Source organism: Leptodactylus fuscus, chromosome 4 (assembly GCF_031893055.1).
Source record: "Leptodactylus fuscus isolate aLepFus1 chromosome 4, aLepFus1.hap2, whole genome shotgun sequence".
NCBI classification, from domain to species: Eukaryota; Metazoa; Chordata; class Amphibia; order Anura; family Leptodactylidae; genus Leptodactylus; species Leptodactylus fuscus.
Genome location: NC_134268.1, coordinates 159,475,963 through 159,501,849, shown reverse-complemented (window position 1 = coordinate 159,501,849; position 25,887 = coordinate 159,475,963). Strand labels below are relative to the sequence as shown.

At 43.7% G+C, this 25,887-nt stretch overlaps 1 protein-coding gene across 1 annotated transcript in view; it reads right to left on the bottom strand.

The window, feature by feature from the left end:
- Positions 1–25,887, bottom strand: part of TMC2 (transmembrane channel like 2) — a 73,310-nt gene that overhangs the window by 29,255 nt on the left and 18,168 nt on the right. The window contains exons 7-11 of the mRNA XM_075271995.1: positions 23,888–23,978; positions 7,834–7,915; positions 6,729–6,835; positions 5,036–5,134; positions 3,507–3,649 (exon numbers count right to left, since the gene is read on the bottom strand). Of these exons, the coding sequence (XP_075128096.1) occupies positions 3,507–3,649; positions 5,036–5,134; positions 6,729–6,835; positions 7,834–7,915; positions 23,888–23,978 (522 nt within the window). The remainder of the gene's footprint in view (positions 1–3,506; positions 3,650–5,035; positions 5,135–6,728; positions 6,836–7,833; positions 7,916–23,887; positions 23,979–25,887) is intronic.

Below are 25,887 nucleotides of genomic sequence, written 5' to 3'. Positions count from 1 at the left end.
ATTGGTTGACATGTGTATTGGTTGTTGTGTACCACACAAACAAATCAGGTGAGTAGTCACCTGTTAATTTTCATTGTTCTCCCGTATACCTAGGGTGTTACACCAGGATCGGCTTGGTGCCGTGTTCGCCTGGGGGGGTAGAAAATGCTCACGGGTGCTCAAAGGCGGACACTTTGCAAACCCATTCAAATGAATGGGTTTGAAAACTGTCTGCCGGTTTCCGTCTCCTGTCCAGTTTCTCCGGCCCTTACTCTGCCAAATATTGCTTGTCTGGAGGTTCACCTACAGTAGAAGTAGCTTTAGGAAAGGGCTAGTGAGAAAGTGTGCTACCTCAGCTACCAAACTACATGCATACCTAAGAGATTGTGCCTCCATTTGAATGGTCATGTAACTTTTAGGCATGAATACAGAGCTGTGAGCCAGCCAGCTAACTCCCACAATGTCACCTACCCCTTCCACAACGTCACCTACTGATTCCTTATTTTCTCTGCACCATCAAGGGCACACATGACAGCCCCAGTACACCAACAAAGCTGACTGTATCCAGAATTTCCTTCCCCAATTTTCCATTTCAGATGTTTCCGCCCACAGAACATTTGGCTGGAAGGCCAGGACCACTATGACCATGACTACTGGCCACCTCTCCTACCCTGCAGGTGTCTTACTCTGGGGTGCTGCATAAGTGCAATAGAGTAGTGTGTTGTAATTGCTGCTGAATGGCACTAACAAGAGAGGAAAGAGGAGTCTGTCAAACATTAAGCCCAGGGACATACCCCAATCTTCACTTCTTTACTTTACTATAAAACACGGATCACATCTAGTATTGTACTAACATGGATTGCGATGAAAAGAATAGTCTAGCTTGAGCACCATATTTGTCACACATTGCCACTAGCTTGCTGACATTTTGGAAGAGAAAAAAACTCGGAATTTTACATTTTAACAGGTGTTTTGTTTCATTTATTTTAACATTATTACTGAATGTGCTTGAAGGTATTTTATGCATTGACCACTCTTGTCTTTGTATTCATTCATTGGTATTTTCTCTAATGATCCAGTTAACCTTGCGAAGCACTTCATCAAAAATCAGGAGCAAAAGCATACACTGATAATCTGCATGACTTAACAAGGTGATAGAGCAATATTAGATTGGTTTCAAGATTAGATTGGTTTTCTAATTCTGGTTTATTCGTTCGTGATCAGATAATTGGTAAATGGCGCTAGATAGAAATACAAATAATATTTAGTCATAGTTCATATTACAGGTAATCACATTTACTAATAGACAATATAAATGAAGACGGGCAGTCTGGAATGCTAGTTGATAAATCTTGTACAATGTTAGGTTGGTGTAGCTTTGAGCTAAGGCCCCAGGTAGCAAAAAAAAAAAAAAAAAAAATGCTGCAGAAAGCATGTTGTGAAAAAGAGGAGGGTATTTTACACAGCATTTTTCATTGCGTTTTTGCTGCATTTTTTCTGTTTTTATAGTTTTTTTCACTCGTATCGCATCATTGCTTTATCTATGTTGGAGTCGGACCATTACCGTTCCCGTTCTTTAGGTCCTCTCAGTCTTTGATGAGCTGGCAATATTAACCAGTAGAAATGCGTCAGACTTACAACTGGGACTTTCTATGTGTGCGACTGAGTCACCAAATGTGACTGATTTTATGTATGTGATTGCGAGACTTAGGGCTGGGGGAGTAATGTGGGCCCTCAAGTTAGTGGTCAGTTAGGGTCCTGATCGGTCCTTTACTGATCCCAGCTAGTGTGTGGATGTTTACCCTATTATTGGGCTGTGTGTTGGGACGGTGCTTCTAGGAATTGCCTATATCCCTCCTTAGTGGTTACCCCATACTAGGACTGCAGTTATATTAGTCTCCTAGCCCGGGGGGATTGGGGATATATATTCTCTAGCACCTAGTTATCACACAATACTGGCTGCACCACACGATACTGGTTGTCTTGGCAATCAAGTTTTTTATCCTTTATCCTATCATATTACTTGGGTTTTCCCATCTTCCTCTCTCACCAGTTTGCCTGCTCTCTTCTTCTCACTTCCTATATTTTTCAACAAGCTGGTGTGTCTTTGACTGTTTGATGTACAGGACACTATGAAGTACCTCAATAGATATAGAACTATGTTGGGGAAAGGAAGCTGGATGGTGTTATTACAATAATGCCTTAAGAGTAGGGGTGGGCAATAAATTTTCCCATGGGGCCGCATAAGAAATTAAAACTATTCTAGAGGGCCGCGCCATGGCAAAGGTAACTCCACCCACTTATATGTTGACTTTGTCCATTCTCAATCATCTTTCCATGTGCCCCCACAAAGTATAATCCTCCTACAGTCACCTGTACACTATATGTCCCCACATTATAATGTTCCCTTTCAACTGCCCCACAGTATTAAGTCCCTCTCCTGGTGCCCCAGTTTAAACTGGTGGAAACTAGAGGGGATCTGAAACTGGGGCAGCTGGAGGGGGAAAATTAACAGTGGGGGTAGTTTGAGGGGGGCAATAAATTAATGGCAGCTGAAGTGGGACATTAAACTGGGGACAACTAGAAGGGGACATTAAACTCGGGAAGCTAGAAGCAGACATTAAACCGTAGGGGTAGCTGGAGGGTGACATTAAACTGGGGGCAACTAGAGGCAGACAGGTAGACAGGTCCCCTTCCAGCTACCTCCACGGTTTAATTCCCCCTCCAGTTGTCTCCAGTTTAATGCCTCCCCAGTTTAAATGCCCCCTTCATCTATCCCCAGTTTCATGTCCCCCCTCCATCTACCCCCCAGTTTCATGTCCCCCCATCTGCCCCCAGTTTCATGTCCCTCCTCCATCTACCCCCAGGTTCATGTCCCCCCATCTGCCCCCAGTTTCATTTACCCCCTTCCATCTGCCCCAGTTTCATATCCTCCTCTATCTCTCCCTCACTTTCATGCCCCCCTAAATCTCTCCCCCAGTTTCATGCCCCCCATCTCCCCCCAGTTTCATGTTCCATCTCCATCTCTGCCCCAGTATAACATTCCGCAGGCCGTACATTGCCCAGGTCTGTTTAAGAGCATTACTTATGGGGGACACTATTATCCATTGGGACCTACTATCATCCAATGGGAAAGACTTTTAACTGTCGGGGTACTATTATACTAATGGGGGGGTATTACCTTTGGGGAACTATTACTTCACTGGGGGGCACTACTATGAGGCTGTCATGTGATGATGCCCAGCTAGGTCAAACACACACTTTGTGCTCCTCTACCTCATGTTACAAGGCCATTTTACAGGATCATCAGAGATAAATTACAAAAGTTTCAATTTCATTAGGAAAATTTTTTTTAAACAATTCTATGAAAGTGTATATCCCTACACCCCTAGGGAGGTGGTCCCTAGGGGTGGTCACTTAGATAAAGCTGGAGTCAAAGTGTGACCAGTGCTGTTGTGAGGCTCCAAAAACAGTAAATATAAACAATATATGTTATATACTCATTATCTGCAAGTTATGCTACTTACGTTCTAATAACCACCATCAGGCTGTATCCAAAGACACCAACCCCAACCAAGAAATAGGAAAGCGGCAGTCTGAACTTTAGCCACCCAATTGTGCGCTGGTTATTGTAGAAACCATAGAACAAAACAGAATATTTGGCATAACCCTGAAACATAAAATGTGAATAGATTATTCTACACAACTATCTGGATATCATTTCAAAAGTCTTCTATAAATTAAACCCATTCTGTAAAGTGTTGCTCAGATGGTAATTTAGGAAAAATATAAAAAGGGAGGGTGGGTCAAAAAAACAAATATATATATATATATATATATATATATATATATATATATAAACACATTTGCCCATGGTTCCCAGGTCTCTACTTCTTGGCCTCTACAGCTGCAATGACTTATTGGCTGAGCAACTCCTTTGTGTCAAGAAGGTCCAAGAAGTAGAAATCAGTAGGAAAGGACCAGGGAGCACTGGAAGGACAATATGGAGTCAGTAAGGGCAGTGGCACTTTATGCCAAACTTTGTTTAAAATAATTTTTTTCTGACTAGACAACTCTGTTTAATGTTTTACATTCTACTGTAATTTTCAGAGACAAAGAGAAATTAGTTTGTAATAATCTTCATTTGACACAACGATTTTCAGTTATGTAACATTTTATCACTTACCTTTATCAACCATGTATTTCTTTTTATATTTTATAAATTAATTCTAAGTTACAAACAATGAAATGTGGAGAATTTGTAACATATAATATGGGAAATTTATGAAACTGTTTAAAAACTGGCTTAGGCCGGGAACTCGTGTGGCATAAACGCTGCAGCATTTTACCGTCTCTGCAAAGTGGATGGGATTCTAGTGAGTTCCATCTACACATTGTGGAAAAATACATGTGATTTCCAAAACCATTGTAGTCAGTCATACCTACGGAAATGCCAGCAGTTTTCCCTACAGATATAATGGAAGCAGTAAATCCGCAGAGAAAAATTCTGTGGACTTTATGTAAAGAAGGGGTGTGGGAGATTTTTGCTGCAGCCCGCTAAGGGGGGACTTACCCTTAAAAAATCCAACAGTCATAGTTATCCATGATGAACATCTCACGTGGGTTTATGTCTTTTTATACACATCATTAAGACAGCCATTAAGATAAGAACTGGGGGATCTGGCAATTGATTGTTTGTTGTTATAAGTATATAGTAACTAGCCTCTTCCCCCCCTCCCTCCTGTAATCCTACCCCTATGTGTCCAGTTATAAATATGCAGCCTCTACAGAGTGTTTTTTAGTTATATCTGAAGAAGAAGCTCAGAGGAAAGCTTCGAAACGTCATATTCTGTCATCATTATGAGTTAGCCATTAAAAAAGGTATCACCTACTGAAGACTTGCAAAGTTTTTTTTTTTGTTTTTTATAGTTATCCATGGCAACCAACCACAGTGTAGCTTTAACTTCTGACCGCAGAAATAAAAGCTGCATTGTGATTGTTCTATAATTTAGTTTCTTAAAAATCTTCCCCCTTAATGTTTTATAGTATTTTATACCTCAAAGTCCCAAAGGACAGAGAAATCCATGGCAGTGTTTTCTTCATTTCTAGGCACTGTCTTTCGTGGTAAACTGCCATATGGCAAGCCCATTAAAATCTAGTAAGAAAGAGCAAGACAATGTAAAATCTGTAGAGTTATTTGAATCCAGCTGAGTGACAGGTTATCGAATATGCTGAGTATTGGGTTTTGTGGAAACATCATTGAAGAGGAGGCTAGACTTACAGAATCGGTGTTTCCCCATAGATTTATATGGAGGAGACACAAAAATGCAAAATGCAACAGAGAAACATTGAAAAATGCAAACATTTTTGGGACTGTGTTTTTCACTGTTTTTGCTGCATTTTTCCAGCAGTGCCACTACTGTAAATTTCTGCTGTGTTTATGCAACGTGGTGCCGTAGCTTAAAAATTGGAAATCTTAGGCTAAAGCCCCGCATTGTGGAAATGAAGCTTTTTTTGCCGATTTTGCTGCGTTTTTTTGTGACGAAGCCAGGAGTGGATTGAGCAAAAAGTTAGATGTATAAATACCTTCTATATATTTCTAATTCCTTTTGTAACCATTCTTGACTTTAGTTCTAAAAAAGGCAACAAAAACGGCAACAAAAAAAGCTGCATTTCTGCAACATGAGGCCTAACAGCCACATTATATTTCTGTTCTATTAATAATTATATTATACTGAATAATCAGATTAATATAATTTTTTGTGTTATGATCCTGTAACAAGCCTATCCCTAAATTGCCAAAAAGATTTTTTTTTTTTTTCAAAGATCTGACTATTTTTTCTAATTTTGATTTGAGGAACTGCAGCAGAAACACAAACAATATTAATTAGAAGTGAAGATAGCAAATTACATGTAGAAATAAACAGAACAGATAACTTGTATGTTGTTTTGCTGCTGGAGAGATCAAGTTCATATTACCATTTCCAGCCCGAATTAGGTACTATAGGCTTTCATTATCAGTGGGGTAACTAGGGTATCCAACTTCTGGGCCCCCTGGTGATCAGCTATTCGAAGAGACTGCTACTCTCATGTTAGCAATGTGACCCCTTCACTGTATACACATCATCTGTTTTATAGTGACTGTGCACTGCAATTACATCCTATTCACTTCTATAGGATGAGGCTGTAATTACTTTGCACAACATACTATACTTGCATACTATAAAACAGACGGCATGCAATGTCACAGTCCCTTCAAACAGCTGTTCAGCAGGGGGCCCAGGTGTTGTATCCCCAATGTGTTTTTACTCGCATCGCTTTTTGACAACTACCTGGTACATGAAGCCTTAGTCTAAAGGTATAATCCACTAAGGGTTCTAATCTCTATTCTCATAACAGCGATTGGGAAAACACTTACAATCCAACCACTGTCTCCCTTGCAAAGACAGTACACCAGAAATTGGAACTCATCTCTGCTGCCTGGACAGTGCAGCACAGGGACCATCACTGGCAGCAGAGATGAGTGCCGATCTCTGCTACTGGTGCTACATTTGTTTTGTAAGAAAGACAGCAGTTGAGTTTCAGCATTTTCCCAACTACTGTCAAGATGCTATTGGGTCCCAATCATCCCGAACTGGCCTGCTTGCGGTCGTACCCCCTTTGTCCATGATCAATACATCTCTGATCACCACAGAGTATTTCTACAAGTAAAAATTCATTTATGAAAATACGAATAGAAATGTCCATACCTCTGGAATTACCACAAGTCCAAATATTAGACCAAAGAGCACCAAGTTTACACCATACATCCACCTCAAAAATATAAAGTAAGAGGCAACTGATGACCCAAAGTGACCTTATAAAAAGTAAAAAAAAAAGATTAAGTACAAAATCATTACACAAAGTTATAAATAAGAACCGAGAAGCCTCCTGCACATATCATGTTATTCTACAGTGTTTTTAAGGGAAAATACCACCATAATATGGTGGATGGAACATGGCACATTTCTCTTTCAGACACATAGGAAATCCAATAGGGAAAAACTTGCACTGTAAGAAATGAGGGGCTTATAGATGTATAGTACAGTAAGACCCCCATGAAACATACACAGCTAGGCTTTCCTCAACCCAGACTGACTTGGTAAAATACCACATCATTGCAGTAAAGGCCTCTGGCAAGGCTGGGCATGATGTTAAAGGGAGTGCCCCCTAGTGGGCTGCATGACTGAGACACTGTCTCCCTATATTTACATCATGGGAGACAGATTTGCATATTCTTCCCAGGCATAATATTCAGTGTTGCAGATGACTCTAATAGTAGATATGCATTGGGAACAGTAGACTGTACTACTAATCCTTTGGCACCTGGGCCATCCTCCTGGTTTTCTGCCATGTTTGATCCAGTCTGCCTTATTTTGTAAAATAATAGATAACTTTTTTATTGAAATATTTCACATGGCAGTATTAGGAGTTGTGTGGATCTATAATACAGTATTCATAGCAGTCCATAGGGACAGATTATATTATATGAAATAAGATGTAAGTAATGTGTTTCTATCAGAATCAAATGGAATCCAACAAAAATTAGTCTTTATTAAAAAGTAATTTTTAAAAAAAATTCCGATTGATACTGCTGAAAATCCCCCCCTACTGTCCCATATCGTGTTGCCCGTGTTAAGGACATCCGCAGTATGGTGCACCTAACTGCTTCCCTTCATCACAAAGTGGAGACTTTTAATGTTGTGTGATCATCTTGGGACATGTACTGCATCTGACAAGGTCTCTAATTCTCTTGGAGAATACATGTGAAAGTATTGTGATTTGTGTGTGTATCAGACCCAGAATGGCACATACTTTCCACCTCTTTAATCTTCATTTCCCATGGTATGCAGGCTGTTTTAAAATTTTCAAAGTCCCTTTTAAATTTGATCCATTTCTGCAAATAAAAATATTAGTGATAATAAATTTATTAAAATGTAAAGACCACCGTGGATTGGTTGTTCATGCGTTTTAGGTTCCATACAGTAACATGAAGCAATACAGTAACACAAAAGTTTGATCCACTGTTCATACCCTTTAGCACTGTTTTGTGGCTCCCCAACACTATAGAGTATTTTATCTGTATGGTCTGTATGACATTGGTAAAAGGGGATAGAATCCAAGAGCTAGAGACTGTAATGAAAGTGATGTAAGGTGTTCAGTGAACACAAAAAAATTTCAGGCGTTGTGTCATAGTCTGGGACTCGATTGCATATTTTTTTTTCATAAATATATGATGGAGTGACCATTTTTTCTGCAGCTATGGCAATGTCAGGTCACTGTGAAGGGCAGTGGAAAACTGTAGGGACAATTTCTGCCATGTGAACATATGCCTTGGGGTGTATTATCAAAACTGGATCATACTTTACTCAAGAATGAATAATAAAATCTGCATATATTACATAGAGTAACATAATATACTATACATAACAAAGTACATAATGTGAAATATTGTTAATGAGCTATAGTATTCCATAGAATAAGGGATACATTTCTGATATCCGGGGATCCCACTGATACCTGACCCTCACTGATCATGAGAAAAATGGTCCTTACCTCACCTGTGTAAAAGGATCACACATGCACACTGCGTATGCACACTCCATTTAACGCTGCAGAACTGACAAACATCGGTGAGTACAGGAATCAGATATAAACATGAATCTCAAAGTAAATTACAGCAGAAGCACACACGTGTGTAATTGCTGCTCCAAATAAATTGGGAGACTCAGGATCTCACTCACATCATCAGAGAGAAACAATAAGCGTATCCCCTATCCCGTTAATACAGAATAAATATAGTCTCAGGAAGATACCCTTAAAGGAAATCTGTCAGCAGTAAATTGGTTATAACCTATTCACAGTATCTCTACACTTTCCAAATATATCTCTGTTATTCAGCTACAGAGCACTATTTTCATGTAAATTTTTCAGATGACTGAAACCATGTTTTACCTTGGAATCTAGAGCAGAGACCAAAGTTCTGTCAAGCTAAAGCACTTTTTCCCTCATCTGCATATGGTTAAAACAGTGATTTACATGAAAATGGGGCTGCAATGCTGAATAACAGAGACATAATGCTAAAGTTTATAATATAGTGGCATAATTGGAAAGTTTAGAATACTGGGATTAGGTTTATGACCAATTTACTGCTAACAGATTCCCTTTACATTGCAGCATATAGCTACATCCAAAAGAGCAACTGTACATGTTTTCTGCTGTTAATATACACTGCTCAAAAAAATAAAGGGAACACTTTAGTAACATAATGTAACTCCAAGCAACACTGATTGACAATCAATTTCACATGCTGTTGTGCAAATGGAATAGACAACAGATGGAAATTATTGGCAATTATCGAGACACATTCAATAAAGGAGCGGTTCTGCAGGTGGGGACCACAGACCACACCTCAGTATCAATGCTTTCTGGCTAATGTTTTGGTCACTTTTGAATGTTGGTTGTGCTTTCACACTCATGGTAGCACCCACAACCCACACAAGTGGCTCAGGTAGTGCAGCTCATCCAGGGTGGCACATCAATGCGAGCTGTGGCAAGAAGGGTTGCTGTGTCTGTCAGCGTAGTGTCCAGAGGCTGGAGGCACTACCAGGCCAGTACACCAGGAGAATGCAAAAGGAGTACTCCATAGAACTACAGGAGAGAACTGCGCATGCGCACGTAAGCAGCCTCCAAAAAATGGACGCCGGCCTGTGCACTCGGCTCTGCTGGCCGCTGAATGGCAGAGCAGACTGCCCAGGTGTCGACGTGTGACCCCCAGCCGGAAGAAGAAGACGAAGAGGTGTTTGCTGAAGAAGATGGAGGTGTCGCTGGAGAGAGTTCTCTCGCAGCATTGGGCATGCCCCCAGTGCTGTTTGAGGATTGCATACCAACAAGAACTGGGCTGGAGATGACTTCTAAAGGTAGAAGATGAATAGTCTTTCTTAAGGCTATTCCGATGTGTTAACGAGAAAAAAATTATTTTTAACCCTTTCGCTGCCGAGCACGTAGCTATACATGCTTCCAAGGTGGCACTTGAGTAGCAGAGGACGTAGCTACTACGTCCTCCCTACTAATGCCAATATCTCATGACTGCATGCAAATATCTGGATGCTTTAAGATTCATTTTAAAGATGAAAATCTCATCTTTAAAATGATACCTAGCACTTGCTGATAGAAGTTATAGTTTTGGACCGATTCACTGTTGAATACACTATTTGGCATTGAGGTCCAACTGTAGATATCAATTCCCGACTGCATTTCAACAGTGAATTTTCAATGCCTACGTTGTCATATTTCCTGTCCCGCCTCCCCTGCACAGTTATTGGTGCAAAAAATGCGCCAGGGAAGGTGGGAGGGGATACAAATTTTTACAGCGTATGCTGCCTGGTATTCAATTGGAAACGAATACCTCAAACGGCCTGATATTCGATCGAATACCTATTTGATCGAACGGTGTTCGCTCATCTCTAGTAGAATCCCTTTAAGGACATTACATCAAAGTTGGATCAGCCTGTAATGTGTTTTTCCACTTTAATTTTTGAGGGTGACTCTAAATCCAGGCCTCCATTGGTTAATAAATTTGATTTCCTTTGATGATTTTTGTGAGATTTTGTTGTTATCACATTCAACTTTGTACAGAACAAAGTATTCAATGAGAATATTTCATTCATTCAGATCTAGGAGGTGTTATTTGAGTGTTCCCTTTATTTTTTCGAGCAGTGTATATTAGCTATGGGTGGCATTAAAGGTGAAAAGCCCCCAGTCCCCACACCCTGGAAGAACTAGCAACTTAATAGACAGAACTGTTAGGACTGTTATAACTCCCTGCTCAGAATACATTTGCCATAATAGTATTTTTGGTGGAGAAACCCTTTGATCTTTCTATTCCCTCACTGTGTTCTTAACATGTTGTTATCTTATTCCTTGAATATGAATGAAACACATAGACCAGTTCCATAATTCATATATTTTCAGGATGTGACTTACTGTGAGTACCGATCCATACTTTATTTCTGTCTGGTATTTTCCATTACTCAAGGAATAACAATGAGTTATGAATACACTTAACGGTGCTGTAAAGCATATTCTCCTCCATGTATCCATTATAATTCAATGCTCTTAGCAAGATGTAATTTACTTCTCTTAGAAAACCAACTACAATCAAACAACTAAAATATGATAGGATGCATCTAAATTATACAGAAAGCTCACATTCCATGACAGCTGCAATCACCAAGACTTTCTTATTGTTATTTGTTATCGCATTTTAACAAAAAATCCCTGAAATTGTCAAAGCTCGGATTAAAAATGTGTAGGTTGACTTGCCATGCGTGAGATGCCATTTGTATTCCTGGCTCTTGTGGGGCCATTGCAGTGTTATGCATGAAAGACCATCTGGACTAGAGATGAGCGAACACTAAAATGTTCGAGGTTCGAAATTCGATTCGAACAGCCGCTCAATGTTCGTGTGTTCGAACGGGTTTCGAACCCCATTATAGTCTATGGGGAACAGATACTCGTTAAGGGGGAAACCCAAATCCGTGTCTGGAGGGTCACCAAGTCCACTATGACACCCCAGGAAATGATGCCAACACCTCTGGAATGACACTGGGACAGCAGGGGAAGCATGTCTGGGGGCATCTAACACACCAAAGACCCTCTATTACCCCAACATCACAGCCTAACAACTACACACTTTACACACTCAATACCACCTCTCTGACAGTAGGAAAACACCTTGAAACATGTGTATTTGGCACTTGCAGTGAGGAGAGCTTGTCACCAGCAGTGAATTTGGCCCTTGTAGTAAGTTGAGGTTGGCACCAACATTTGTTTTGAAAATCAGGGTGGATTGAGCCTCTAACCAGCAGAGTTTGGGCAAATTCATGGTGGAGGGAGCCTCTAAACACCCCAGTTTGGGCAAATTCATGGTGGAGGGAGCCTCTAAAAACCCCAGTTTGGACCAATTCATGGTGGAGGGAGCCTCTAACCAGCCCAGTTTGGACCAATTAATGGTGGAGGGAGCCTCTAACCAGCCCAGTTTGGACCAATTCATGGTGGAGGGAGCCTCTAAACAGCCAAGTTTTGGGAAATTCATGGTGGAGGGAGCCTCTAAACAGCCAAGTTTGGACCAATTCATGGTGGAGGGAGCCTCTAAAAAACCCAGTTTGGACCAATTCATGGTGGAGGGAGCCTCTAAACAGCCCAGTTTGGGCAAATTCATGGTGGAGGGAGCCTCTAACCAGCCCAGTTTGGACCAATTAATGGTGGAGGGAGCCTCTAAACAGCCCAGTTTGGGCAAATTCATGGTGGAGGGAGCCTCTAACCAGCCCAGTTTGGACCAATTCATGGTGGAGGGAGCCTCTAACCAGCCCAGTTTGGACCAATTAATGGTGGAGGGAGCCTCTAAAAAACCCAGTTTGGACCAATTCATGGTGGAGGGAGCCTCTAAACAGCCCAGTTTGGGCAAATTCATGGTGGAGGGAGCCTCTAACCAGCCCAGTTTGGACCAATTAATGGTGGAGGGAGCCTCTAAACAGCCCAGTTTGGGCAAATTCATGGTGGAGGGAGCATCTAACCAGCCCAGTTTGGACCAATTCATGGTGGAGGGAGCCTCTAACCAGCCCAGTTTGGACCAATTAATGGTGGAGGGAGCCTCTAACCAGCCCAGTTTGGACCAATTCATGGTGGAGGGAGCCTCTAACCAGCCCAGTTTGGACCAATTCATGGTGGAGGGAGCCTCTAAACAGCCAAGTTTGGACCAATTCATGGTGGAGGGAGCCTCTAAAAAACCCAGTTTGGACCAATTCATGGTGGAGGGAGCCTCTAACCAGCCCAGTTTGGACCAATTAATGGTGGAGGGAGCCTCTAACCAGCCCAGTTTGGACCAATTAATGGTGGAGGGAGCCTCTAACCAGCCCAGTTTGGACCAATTCATGGTGGAGGGAGCCTCTAAACAGCCCAGTTTGGGCAGATTCATGGTGGAGGGAGCCTCTAAACAGCCCAGTTTGGGAAAATTCATGGTGGAGGGAGCCTCTAACCAGCCCAGTTTGGACCAATTCATGGTGGAGGGAGCCTCTAACCAGCCCAGTTTGGACCAATTAATGGTGGAGGGAGCCTCTAACCAGCCCAGTTTGGACCAATTAATGGTGGAGGGAGCCTCTAACCAGCCCAGTTTGGACCAATTCATGGTGGAGGGAGCCTCTAAACAGCCCAGTTTGGGCAAATTCATGGTGGAGGGAGCCTCTAAACAGCCCAGTTTGGGCAAATTCATGGTGGAGGGAGCCTCTAACCAGCCCAGTTTGGACCAATTAATGGTGGAGGGAGCCTCTAAACAGCCCAGTTTGGGCAAATTCATGGTGGAGGGAGCCTCTAACCAGCCCAGTTTGGACCAATTCATGGTGGAGGGAGCCTCTAACCAGCCCAGTTTGGACCAATTAATGGTGGAGGGAGCCTCTAACCAGCCCAGTTTGGACCAATTCATGGTGGAGGGAGCCTCTAAACAGCCCAGTTTGGGCAAATTCATGGTGGAGGGAGCCTCTAAAAAACCCAGTTTGGACCAATTCATGGTGGAGGGAGCCTCTAACCAGCCCAGTTTGGACCAATTAATGGTGGAGGGAGCCTCTAACCAGCCCAGTTTGGACCAATTCATGGTGGAGGGAGCCTCTAACCAGCCCAGTTTGGACCAATTAATGGTGGAGGGAGCCTCTAACCAGCCCAGTTTGGACCAATTCATGGTGGAGGGAGCCTCTAAAAAACCCAGTTTGGACCAATTCATGGTGGAGGGAGCCTCTAAACAGCCCAGTTTGGGCAAATTCATGGTGGAGGGAGCCTCTAAACAGCCCAGTTTGGGCAAATTCATGGTGGAGGGAGCCTCTAACCAGCCCAGTTTGGACCAATTAATGGTGGAGGGAGCCTCTAACCAGCCCAGTTTGGACCAATTCATGGTGGAGGGAGCCTCTAAACAGCCAAGTTTGGACCAATTCATGGTGGAGGGAGCCTCTAAAAAACCCAGTTTGGACCAATTCATGGTGGAGGGAGCCTCTAACCAGCCCAGTTTGGACCAATTAATGGTGGAGGGAGCCTCTAACCAGCCCAGTTTGGACCAATTAATGGTGGAGGGAGCCTCTAACCAGCCCAGTTTGGACCAATTCATGGTGGAGGGAGCCTCTAAACAGCCCAGTTTGGGCAGATTCATGGTGGAGGGAGCCTCTAAACAGCCCAGTTTGGGCAAATTCATGGTGGAGGGAGCCTCTAACCAGCCCAGTTTGGACCAATTCATGGTGGAGGGAGCCTCTAACCAGCCCAGTTTGGACCAATTAATGGTGGAGGGAGCCTCTAACCAGCCCAGTTTGGACCAATTAATGGTGGAGGGAGCCTCTAACCAGCCCAGTTTGGACCAATTCATGGTGGAGGGAGCCTCTAAACAGCCCAGTTTGGGCAAATTCATGGTGGAGGGAGCCTCTAAACAGCCCAGTTTGGGCAAATTCATGGTGGAGGGAGCCTCTAACCAGCCCAGTTTGGACCAATTCATGGTGGAGGGAGCCTCTAACCAGCCCAGTTTGGACCAATTAATGGTGGAGGGAGCCTCTAAAAAACCCAGTTTGGACCAATTCATGGTGGAGGGAGCCTCTAAACAGCCCAGTTTGGGCAAATTCATGGTGGAGGGAGCCTCTAACCAGCAGAGTTGGTGGAAATCAGGGTGGAGGGAGCCTCTAACCAGCAGAGTTGGGGGAAATCAGGGTGGAGGGAGCCTAGTATTAGCAGAATTGTGCAACGCTTATGGTGGATGAGTATGAGGATGCGGAGGAATTGGAGAGGTTGAGTACAGACATGGAGTTTCATGTTGGGGTGCTTTACACAGGTGGGCACAAAAATGACGGCTCTACCCAGTGGTGGTTCATTTTTATCAAAGTGAGCCGGTCGGCACTCTCAGCTGACAGACGGGTGCGCTTGTCAGTGATGATGCCACCGGCTGCACTGAACACCCTCTCAGATAGGACGCTGGCGGCAGGACAGGACAGCACCTCCAAGGCATATAGGGCAAGTTCAAGCCACAGGTCCAACTTCGACACCCAATACGTGTAGGGCGCAGAGGGGTCGGAGAGGACAGGGCTGTGGTCGGAAAGGTATTCCCGCAACATGCGCCTATACTTCTCACGCCTGGTGACACTAGGACCCTCCGTGGCGGCACTTTGGCGAGGGGGTGCCATCAAGGTGTCCCAGACCTTAGACAGTGTGCCCCTCGTTTGTGTGGACCGGTGAGAACTTGGTTGCCTACTGGAGGAACTGCCCTCCCTGCCGCCAACGTCACATGCTGGAAACATCTCCATCATATTCTGCACCAATTGCCTGTGGCAAGCATTGATGCGCTTGGCCCTCCCCTCTACCGGAATAAAAGACGAGATGTTGTTTTTATACCGGGGGTCAAGGATAGCAAAGATCCAGTACTGGTTGTCCTCCATGATTTTGACAATACGCTTGTCGGTTGTAAAGCACCCCAACATGAACTCAGCCATGTCTGCCACAGTGTTAGTTGGCATGACTCCTCTGGCCCCACCGGAAAGTTCAATCTCCATTTCCTCCTCATCCTCCATGTCTACCCATCCGCGCTGCAACAATGGGACGATTCGAAGTTGCCCGGAAGCCTCCTGTATCACCATCACATCATCGGACAACTCTTCTTCCTCCTCCTCCTCCTCCTCCTCCTCCTCCATTAAACGCAGTGAAGCGGACAGATGTGTGGACCTACTCTCCAGCTGTGACGGATCGGATGCTATCCCTAACTCCTCTGTGTGATCTGAGTTATCCCTGATGTCAATCAGGGATTCTCTCAGAACACACAAGAGCGGGATTGTAAGGCTCACCATCGCATCCTCAGAGCTCACCCTCCTTGTGGACTCCTCAAAGACCCGTAGGATGTCACAAAGGTCTCTCATCCATGGCCACTCATGGATGTGAAACTGAGGCAGCTGACTTTGTGGCACCCTAGGGTTTTGTAGCTGGTATTCCATCAAAGGTCTCTGCTGCTCAACCACTCTATTCAACATCTGAAACGTTGAGTTCCAGCGTGTGGGGACGTCGCACAAAAGCCGGTGTTGTGGCACATGCAGGCGTTGCTGGAGAGATTTTAAGCTAGCAGCGGCTACTGTCGACTTGCGAAAGTGGGCGCACATGCGCCGCACTTTCACCAGTAGCTCTGGAACATTGGGGTAGCTCTTTAGGAAACGTTGCACCACTAGGTTGAAGACGTGGGCCAGGCATGGAACATGTTGGAGTCCGGCAAGCTCCAGAGCTGCTACCAGGTTCCGGCCGTTATCACAAACGACCATGCCTGGGCCCAGGTGCAGCGGCTCAAACCATATTGCCGTCTCATCGAGGAGGGCATCCCTCACCTCGGAGGCAGTGTGCTGTCTGTCCCCCAAGCTGATCAGCTTCAGCACAGCCTGCTGGCGTCTACCAACGCCAGTGCTGCAACGTTTCCAACTCGTAGCTGGGGTCAATCTAACAGCGGAGGAGGAGGCGGTGGCGGAGGAGGAGGCGGTGGCGGAGGAGGAGGCGGTAGAGGAGGAGGAGGAGGGGGGTGTTCTTCTCGTGTCCCTGCCAGGAATGTTAGGCGGGGAGACGAGGTACACCGGGCCAGTTTGGGAAGCAGTCCCAGCCTCAACTACATTCACCCAGTGTGCCGTCAGTGAAATGTAGCGTCCCTGTCCGCATGCACTTGTCCACGCGTCGGTGGTCAAGTGGACCTTTGTGCAAAGCGCGGAACTAAGGGCCCGCCTGATGTTGAGTGACACGTGCTGGTGCAAGGCGGGGACGGCACACCGGGAGAAGTAGTGACGGCTAGGGACGGCATAGCGAGGTGCCGCAGTTGCCATCAGGTCCAGGAAGGCGGGAGTTTCAACAAGCCGGAACGCCAACATCTCCTGGGCCAGCAGTTTAGCGATGTTGGCGTTCAAGGCTTGCGCGTGTGGGTGGTTAGCAGTGTATTTCTGCCGCCGCTCCAATGTCTGAGAGATGGTGGGTTGTTGTAAAGAAACGCCTGATGGTGCCTTTGATGGTGCAGGAGAAGGAGATAAGACAGGACCAGGGGAGGATGAGGTAGAAGTCAACAAAGTGGCGGAGGCAGATGAAGTGGTGTCCTGGCTCGTCCTCTGGAGTGCATCGCCAGCACAGTCAGCAGTGGCAGTGGCAGAGGCAGAGGCAGTGGCAGAGGCAGTGGCAGTGGCGTGAACGGCAGGCGGCCTTTGTCCTGCCGTTGCTGCCTGCCACTGATTCCAGTGCTTGGATTCCAAATGACGGCGCATTGAAGTGGTGGACAGGTTGCTCTTCTCAGAGCCCCTAATCAATTTCGAGAGGCAAATTGTGCAGACAACACTATATCTGTCCTCGGCGCATTCCTTGAAAAAACTCCACACCTTCGAGAAACGTGCCCTCGAGGTGGGAGTTTTTCGGGGCTGGGTACGAACTGGAACATCTTGGGAGATTCCGGGTGTGGCCTGGCTTCGCCTAAGCTGCTGACCTCTGCCTCTGCCTCTAGCTACCCTTTTTGGTGCTGCACCTGCCTCAACATCCACACTACTTTCCCCGCTTGACATCCCCCCTGTCCAGGTCGGGTCAGTGTCCTCATCATCCACCACTTCCTCTTCCAACTCCTGTCTCATCTCCTCCTCCCGCACAATGCGCCGGTCAACTGGATGCCCTGACGGCAACTGCGTCACATCATCGTCGATGAGGGTGGGTTGCTGGTCATCCACCACCAAATCGAACGGAGATGGAGGAGACTCTAGTGTTTGAGCATCTGGACACAGATGCTCCTCTGTTAGGTTCGTGGAATCGTGACGTGGAGAGGCAGGTTGAGGGACAATGAAAGGAGCGGAGAACAGCTCTGGGGAGCAGGGACAGTTTGGGTTATTGTTCTGTAAAGCTTCGGAATTTTGGGAGGAAGGAAGACAAGACTGTTGGGTAATAGGAGGAGAGGAGGCAGAGTCTGACTGGCTGCTGGACAATGTGCTGTAAGCGTTCTCTGACAGCCATTGCAAGACCTGTTCCTGGTTCTCGGGCCTACTAAGGTTTGTACCCTGCAGTTTAGTTAATGTGGCAAGCAACCCTGGCACTGTGGAGTGGCGCAATGCTTGCTGCCCCACAGGAGTAGGCACGGGACGCCCTGTGGCTTCACTGCTACCTTGCTCCCCAGAACCATTCCCCCGACCTCGCCCACGGCCTCGTCCACGTCCCTTTCCGGGAGCCTTGCGCATTTTGAATTCCTAGTTAGAAATTGGCACTGTATACCAGTAGTAAAAATTGTGGGTGCACGTAACCCCAATATATTCTTTGAATTACCAGTCAGAAACTGGCACTATATGGCAGTAGCAAGAAATGAGGGTATTTGTATTCCCAATATATTCTTTGAATTCCCAGTCAGACAATGGCACTGTATACCAGTAGTAAAAATTGTGGGTGCACGTAACCCCAATATATTCTTTGAATTCCCAGTCAGACACTGGCACTATATGGCAGTAGCAAGAAATGAGGGTATTTGTATTCCCAATATATTCTTTGAATTCCAGTCAGACAATGGCACTGTATACCAGTAGTAAAAATTGTGGGTGCACGTAACCACAATATATTCTTTGAATTACCAGTCAGAAACTGGCACTATATGGCAGTAGCAAGAAATGAGGGTATTTATAACCCCAATATATTCTTTGAATTCCCAGTCAGACAATGGCACTGTATACCAGTAGTAAAAATTGTGGGTGCACGTAACCCCAATATATTCTTTGAATTCCCAGTCAGACACTGGCACTATATGGCAGTAGCAAGAAATGAGGGTATTTGTATTCCCAATATATTCTTTGAATTCCAGTCAGACAATGGCACTGTATACCAGTAGTAAAAATTGTGGGTGCACGTAACCACAATATATTCTTTGAATTACCAGTCAGAAACTGGCACTATATGGCAGTAGCAAGAAATGAGGGTATTTATAACCCCAATATATTCTTTGAATTCCCAGTCAGACAATGGCACTGTATACCAGTAGTAAAAATTGTGGGTGCACGTAACCCCAATATATTCTTTGAATTACCAGTCAGACACTGGCACTATATGGCAGTAGCAAGAAATGAGGGTATTTGTATTCCCAATATACTCTTTGAATTCCCAGTCAGACAATGGCACTGTATACCAGTAGTAAAAATTGTGGGTGCACGTAACCCCAATATATTCTTTGAATTACCAGTCAGACACTGGCACTATATGGCAGTAGCAAGAAATGAGGGTATTTGTATTCCCAATATACTCTTTGAATTCCCAGTCAGACAATGGCACTGTATACCAGTAGTAAAAATTGTGGGTGCACGTAACCCCAATATATTCTTTGAATTCCCAGTCAGACAATGGCACTATATGGCAGTAGCAAGAAATGAGGGTATTTATAACCCCAATATATTCTTTGAATTCCCAGTCAGACAATGGCACTGTATACCAGTAGTAAAAATTGTGGGTGCACGTAACCCCAATATATTCTTTGAATTACCAGTCAGACACTGGCACTATATGGCAGTAGCAAGAAATGAGGGTATTTGTATTCCCAATATACTCTTTGAATTCCCAGTCAGACAATGGCACTGTATACCAGTAGTAAAAATTGTGGGTGCACGTAACCCCAATATATTCTTTGAATTCCCAGTCAGACAATGGCACTATATGGCAGTAGCAAGAAATGAGGGTATTTATAACCCCAATATATTCTTTGAATTCCCAGTCAGACAATGGCACTGTATACCAGTAGTAAAAATTGTGGGTGCACGTAACCCCAATATATTCTTTGAATTCCCAGTCAGACAATGGCACTGTATACCAGTAGTAAAAATTGTGGGTGCACGTAACCCCAATATATTCTTTGAATTACCAGTCAGAAACTGGCACTATATGGCAGTAGCAAGAAATGAGGGTATTTGTATTCCCAATATACTCTTTGAATTCCCAGTCAGACAATGGCACTGTATACCAGTAGTAAAAATTGTGGGTGCACGTAACCCCAATATATTCTTTGAATTCCCAGTCAGACAATGGCACTATATGGCAGTAGCAAGAAATGAGGGTATTTATAACCCCAATATATTCTTTGAATTCCCAGTCAGACAATGGCACTGTATACCAGTAGTAAAAATTGTGGGTGCACGTAACCCCAATATATTCTTTGAATTCCCAGTCAGACAATGGCACTGTATACCAGTAGTAAAAATTGTGGGTGCACGTAACCCCAATATATTCTTTGAATTACCAGTCAGAAACTGGCACTATATGGCAGTAGCAAGAAATGAGGGTATTTGTATTCCCAATATACTCTTTGAATTCCCAGTCAGACAATGGCACTGTATACCAGTAGTAAAAATTGTGGGTGCACGTAACCCCAATATATTCTTTGAATTACCAGTCAGACACTGGCACTATATGGCAGTAGCAAGAAATGAGGGTATTTGTATTCCCAATATACTCTTTGAATTCCCAGTCAGACAATGGCACTGTATACCAGTAGTAAAAATTGTGGGTGCACGTAACCCCAATATATTCTTTGAATTCCCAGTCAGAAACTGGCACTATATGGCAGTAGCAAGAAATGAGGGTATTTGTATTCCCAATATACTCTTTGAATTCCCAGTCAGACAATGGCACTGTATACCAGTAGTAAAAATTGTGGGTGCACGTAACCCCAATATATTCTTTGAATTACCAGTCAGACAATGGCACTATATGGCAGTAGCAAGAAATGAGGGTATTTATAACCCCAATATATTCTTTGAATTCCCAGTCAGACAATGGCACTGTATACCAGTAGTAAAAATTGTGGGTGCACGTAACCCCAATATATTCTTTGAATTACCAGTCAGAAACTGGCACTATATGGCAGTAGCAAGAAATGAGGGTATTTATAACCCCAATATATTCTTTGAATTCCCAGTCAGACAATGGCACTGTATACCAGTAGTAAAAATTGTGGGTGCACGTAACCCCAATATATTCTTTGAATTACCAGTCAGAAACTGGCACTATATGGCAGTAGCAAGAAATGAGGGTATTTATAACCCCAATATATTCTTTGAATTCCCAGTCAGACAATGGCACTGTATACCAGTAGTAAAAATTGTGGGTGCACGTAACCCCAATATATTCTTTGAATTCCCAGTCAGACACTGGCACTATATGGCAGTAGCAAGAAATGAGGGTATTTGTATTCCCAATATATTCTTTGAATTCCCAGTCAGACAATGGCACTGTATACCAGTAGTAAAAATTGTGGGTGCACGTAACCCCAATATATTCTTTGAATTCCCAGTCAGACACTGGCACTATATGGCAGTAGCAAGAAATGAGGGTATTTGTATTCCCAATATATTCTTTGAATTCCCAGTCAGACAATGGCACTGTATACCAGTAGTAAAAATTGTGGGTGTATATAGCCCCAATTCTATTGCTAGGGGACTTGCAGGGTATTTCTGGGGTGAAGGTGGGGGGGCACACCGTTGGAACGGGTATCGGGGTATATATCGGGTATACGGGAATACACTGACAGTGTATTCCATTCAGGATCCTGGGAAAGCTGGGTTGCGGCGATTGAGCCCGTCAGTGCCACGTTACACTGACAAGCTTCTCCCTGGAATTTAGCTCTTATAAGAGCTGTTGGTTGTCTTCTCCTTCCTATCTAGCCTGTCCCTGCCTACCCAGAATCTAAGCCCTAGCTAGCTGGACGGAAACCTCCGTCCTCGGTGAATTGCAAGCTCAGAATGACGCGAAGCTGGGCGTCGCTGTTCTTTTAAATTAGAGGTCACATGTTTTCGGCAGCCAATGGGTTTTGCCTACTTTTTTCAACGTCACCGGTGTCGTAGTTCCTGTCCCACCTACCCTGCGCTGTTATTGGAGCAAAAAAGGCGCCAGGGAAGGTGGGAGGGGAATCGAGTAATGGCGCACTTTACCACGCGGTGTTCGATTCGATTCGAACATGCCGAACAGCCTAATATCCGATCGAACATGAGTTCGATAGAACACTGTTCGCTCATCTCTAATCTGGACCACTGATGAGCTTTACATCATCAATAAGCTGACTTCTGCCGCAGATTGTCTTGTACGTTATATACAACGTATATCGTATACAGGGAAACCAATGACTATGTATATGCCAATTGAATGTAGCCTTCATGTTTTAGCTAGAACTAGGATAAAATAGAGGGGAAATTAAAGTGGTTGTAAAAAATTATCAAAGGGGCAATCCAAGGATGTAAAAAAATATTAAGTTTTTCACCATTTTTTTTCCCATACACTCTGCCTGGTAATGCAGCATAGTGAGGTTATGTTTTATTATGGCTTGGTATGTAGATAAAAGCCTCTAATCGATCATGTGTCTTCGCGCAAGCTTTTAGGCAGATCTTACAGCGACTTCTAATACACCAATATCAATTATATGTGGATCAGCGCTTTTTTGTTTCCTTGCAGGTATGTTAATTAATGACGAGAATCAACAATAAAGGTTAATACATTTAGCTCTATATTGATTTACCATAATTAACAAAAATCACACAGCTTATTCAGCCTGGTTTCCCATACCTTCCCAGTATATCATGTCACCGCTGACCCTCACCACAATTAGAGTGTCTTTAGGGATCAATTATGAAATGATAATACAATGGGAAGTGCATTTAAAATGGCACCATAAAGCAACTTCTTTTTATTTTCAAATTGGAATATCTATCTAAACAAGCTGAAAAACAAAACAAAGCTCTTCCATTACTTGTCGTTATGAAATCGCAGCATATTGTTGCGGCAGAAACGGTGCAGCATGAATGAAACGCTGCATTTTACAGTACCTGAAAAGTGGATAGGACTCTGGTTAATCCCATTCACACATGGCGGCAGAAAATCAGCATTTTCAAACACTGCATGTCAATTATACCCGCGGAATCACTGCTGTTTCCCGTATAGGTACTATCAAGGCAGAAAATACGCAGAGGGAAACTCTGTGAAATCGCAATCACTGTGGAAAAAACGCTTTTACATCACGTTTTTTTAGCTGTACTTCGCTAGGGGGCCTTACACTGCTCATCTCTTGCCTGTCTGAGACATATTATAGCTGTGGCTGGCAGTGGCATTTGAAGGACATAATGGCTTTTCCATGGGGCATTGAGGCTGATCTAACCATGGCTAGGATTGAATGGCTGGACCCCATCATCTGGGCATTCCCTAACTCACATCCTCACAGCAGGAGTTAATAAGAAGTCTCTGCTTTTTCTTTCAAGACTGCTTGTGTAGTAGCATAGTTGTATTTTGTAAGGAATAATGTTAGAAAAATTGTTATAACCCATGATTGAAATAAAAGTCTGTGGCCATGGTTTTATATGTGCATGGAACTCTCTGTTGACTCATAGATTGTAAGCTCTTGCGGGCAGGGCCCTCTACCCCACTGTGCCAGTCGGTCATTATTAGTATTATATCTACCTGTATATTTTGTGTATTGTATGTAACTCCCAAATGTAAAGCACCATGGAATTAATGGTGCTATATAAATAAACAATAATACTTACTTCTAGTACAGGCTATGTTATTGCATATAACCAATAGAAAAGGTTTATGTTCCTAATTGTAGTACATGGGTTTACACTACAAAGCATGCATTGGCCTAACCTCATTGTTATCAGTTTTTACAATTGTCTTCTGTCACTTACCTCATGATTTATGGACCAGATATATTCTCAATATCAGTGCTGTGTTCAATTGCACATAAAAGTTACTACAGTTTAAAATATTACATATTAACATGCCCCTAGCAGGACATGTGAGCTTTATAGCAGTGCCCTTGAGTCAGACGTACCTTTAGCATCATGACTTTATATGCATAGAATTTCTTTCCTTTTCCTTTTCCCAGTGCACCTTCAAATTTCTCCACAAATTTTTGAGCATCCCTAGTAGAAAGGAATCATGATAAGAAGGGTAGTACTCGCCCAATAGAGTACCAAAGGACCCTCTAATGGGCCGCAAAGGTTTAGCAAATGACAACCCCATTCAGAAATGACTGAATTCAGAAACACAATAATTTAATATCTCTCACTCATGATAAGTCTTGAGTTTGCAAAAGTAACAACAAAGATATCATTGTAAGTCCAAGGGCTCCCAGCCCGACATTGATGATAAGTAATGTTATTTACCGTTTATAATCAACATTTATTCCAAAACCTCTATTTTATTATGGCCTTGATCATCTTATATGTGCCGAATTATATCTAGTAGTAATAGTCATCAACTTACTTCTAGTTAATTGTGATTTCTCACACCACAAAATCAGACGGATGTAGAGAACGTTAAGGGGTTGTCCCATCTCAAGGATCCTATCTATACTGGTAGCTTATGTAAATTGAAGCCTTTTCCCAAATATATTACTTTAGAAATTCTGCTTTGTTTGCCTGGTATATGAATTTATTCCTCCCATTGTTTACACGGTGTTGTTATAACCACGGACCTGAGAGTTAGAACAAGTGACGTCACTTACTCAGTGCCAGCAGGACAATCCATTGAGATAATTGCACTTTGCTGATAAAGCCAAGTCTCTTATCTCTATAAGTAAACACAGATAACACTGAGTCCATTCTGTACAAGAATCTGCAGATTATCTGACCCACAGAAGTGTTGTATGTTCCGTTCAGCAGGAGGGAGGGGGAGAGAGAGAAATTCATCAAGTGAGAAGCAGACGCTGCATACAGCCTGGAGAAAGTCTGAGATGGGAGAACCCCTTTAAAGGGATTCTACCAATAAAACAACTTTTTTTCTAATTACCACGTCGAAATAGCCTTAAGAAAGGCTATTCATCTCCTACCTTTAGATGTGGTCTCCGTCGCGCCTTTCCTTAGAAATACCAGTACTTACCAGTATGCTAATAAGGTTTCGGCAGCAATTGGGGAGTCCTTCTTCTTCATCTGCCTCCTCCCCTTGTCTGTTGTCTTCTTTCTTCGTCATGTCTGATGCCTGCGCAGTCGGCTCTGACAGCAGAGACCCTGTTAGAGCTGACTGCGCATGCTCTAAGGCAGGGGTCGGCAACCCCTGGCACGCGTGCCAAGACTGGCACGCGAGGCATATTTTGCTGGCACGGCAGCCAGCTTGCAACCTTCATGCACTAAATTGAGAAAGCGTCCCTTCAGAAGCTCTGCTAAAGCCGAGGTGTAGGACACGCCCCCTTCTCTCACTGCCACCAATCAGAGGTGAGCCTCTCAATGCACAGGATAAGGGCTCCCTGGACCTGCTGCTACACGTGAGGAGGAGCTCCTGCCGTCTGCAGCCCTGAGGAGGAAAGGAAGCTGAACAAAGTGAAAGCAAACACAACACCAGGTACGTGTGTGTTACTAACTATTCTTATTAATGTCAGGCATTTGGTTTTATTAATTTAGTTTTAGTAACTCCATGTGCCTCACATTAATAACAGTTAACCCCATCATGTCCCTCACATTAACCCCTATGTGGCTCACATAAGGGTTACTGATATGTGAGACATATGGAGGTACTAATAAAGGATCTACATAATGAAGATATTCACTTATTATCTCACATATCAGTGTCCCATATGTAAAGCTCACAGGGGGTTAATGTGAGGGACATGATGGGGTTAACTGCTATTAATATGAGGCCCATGGAGTTACTAAGCTGTAATGTACATGACTGGACTTTTTATCCACAACTTTGGATAAGAGTACAGACCTATACATTTCAATTGACCCATATATACAGCCATTTTTTGTGGCTGTGTATCTGGGCCAAAATGAAGAGCTAAAAATTATGGAGCAGGTCCTATATGTGTCCTATACATCCCCTATATCTGTCCTA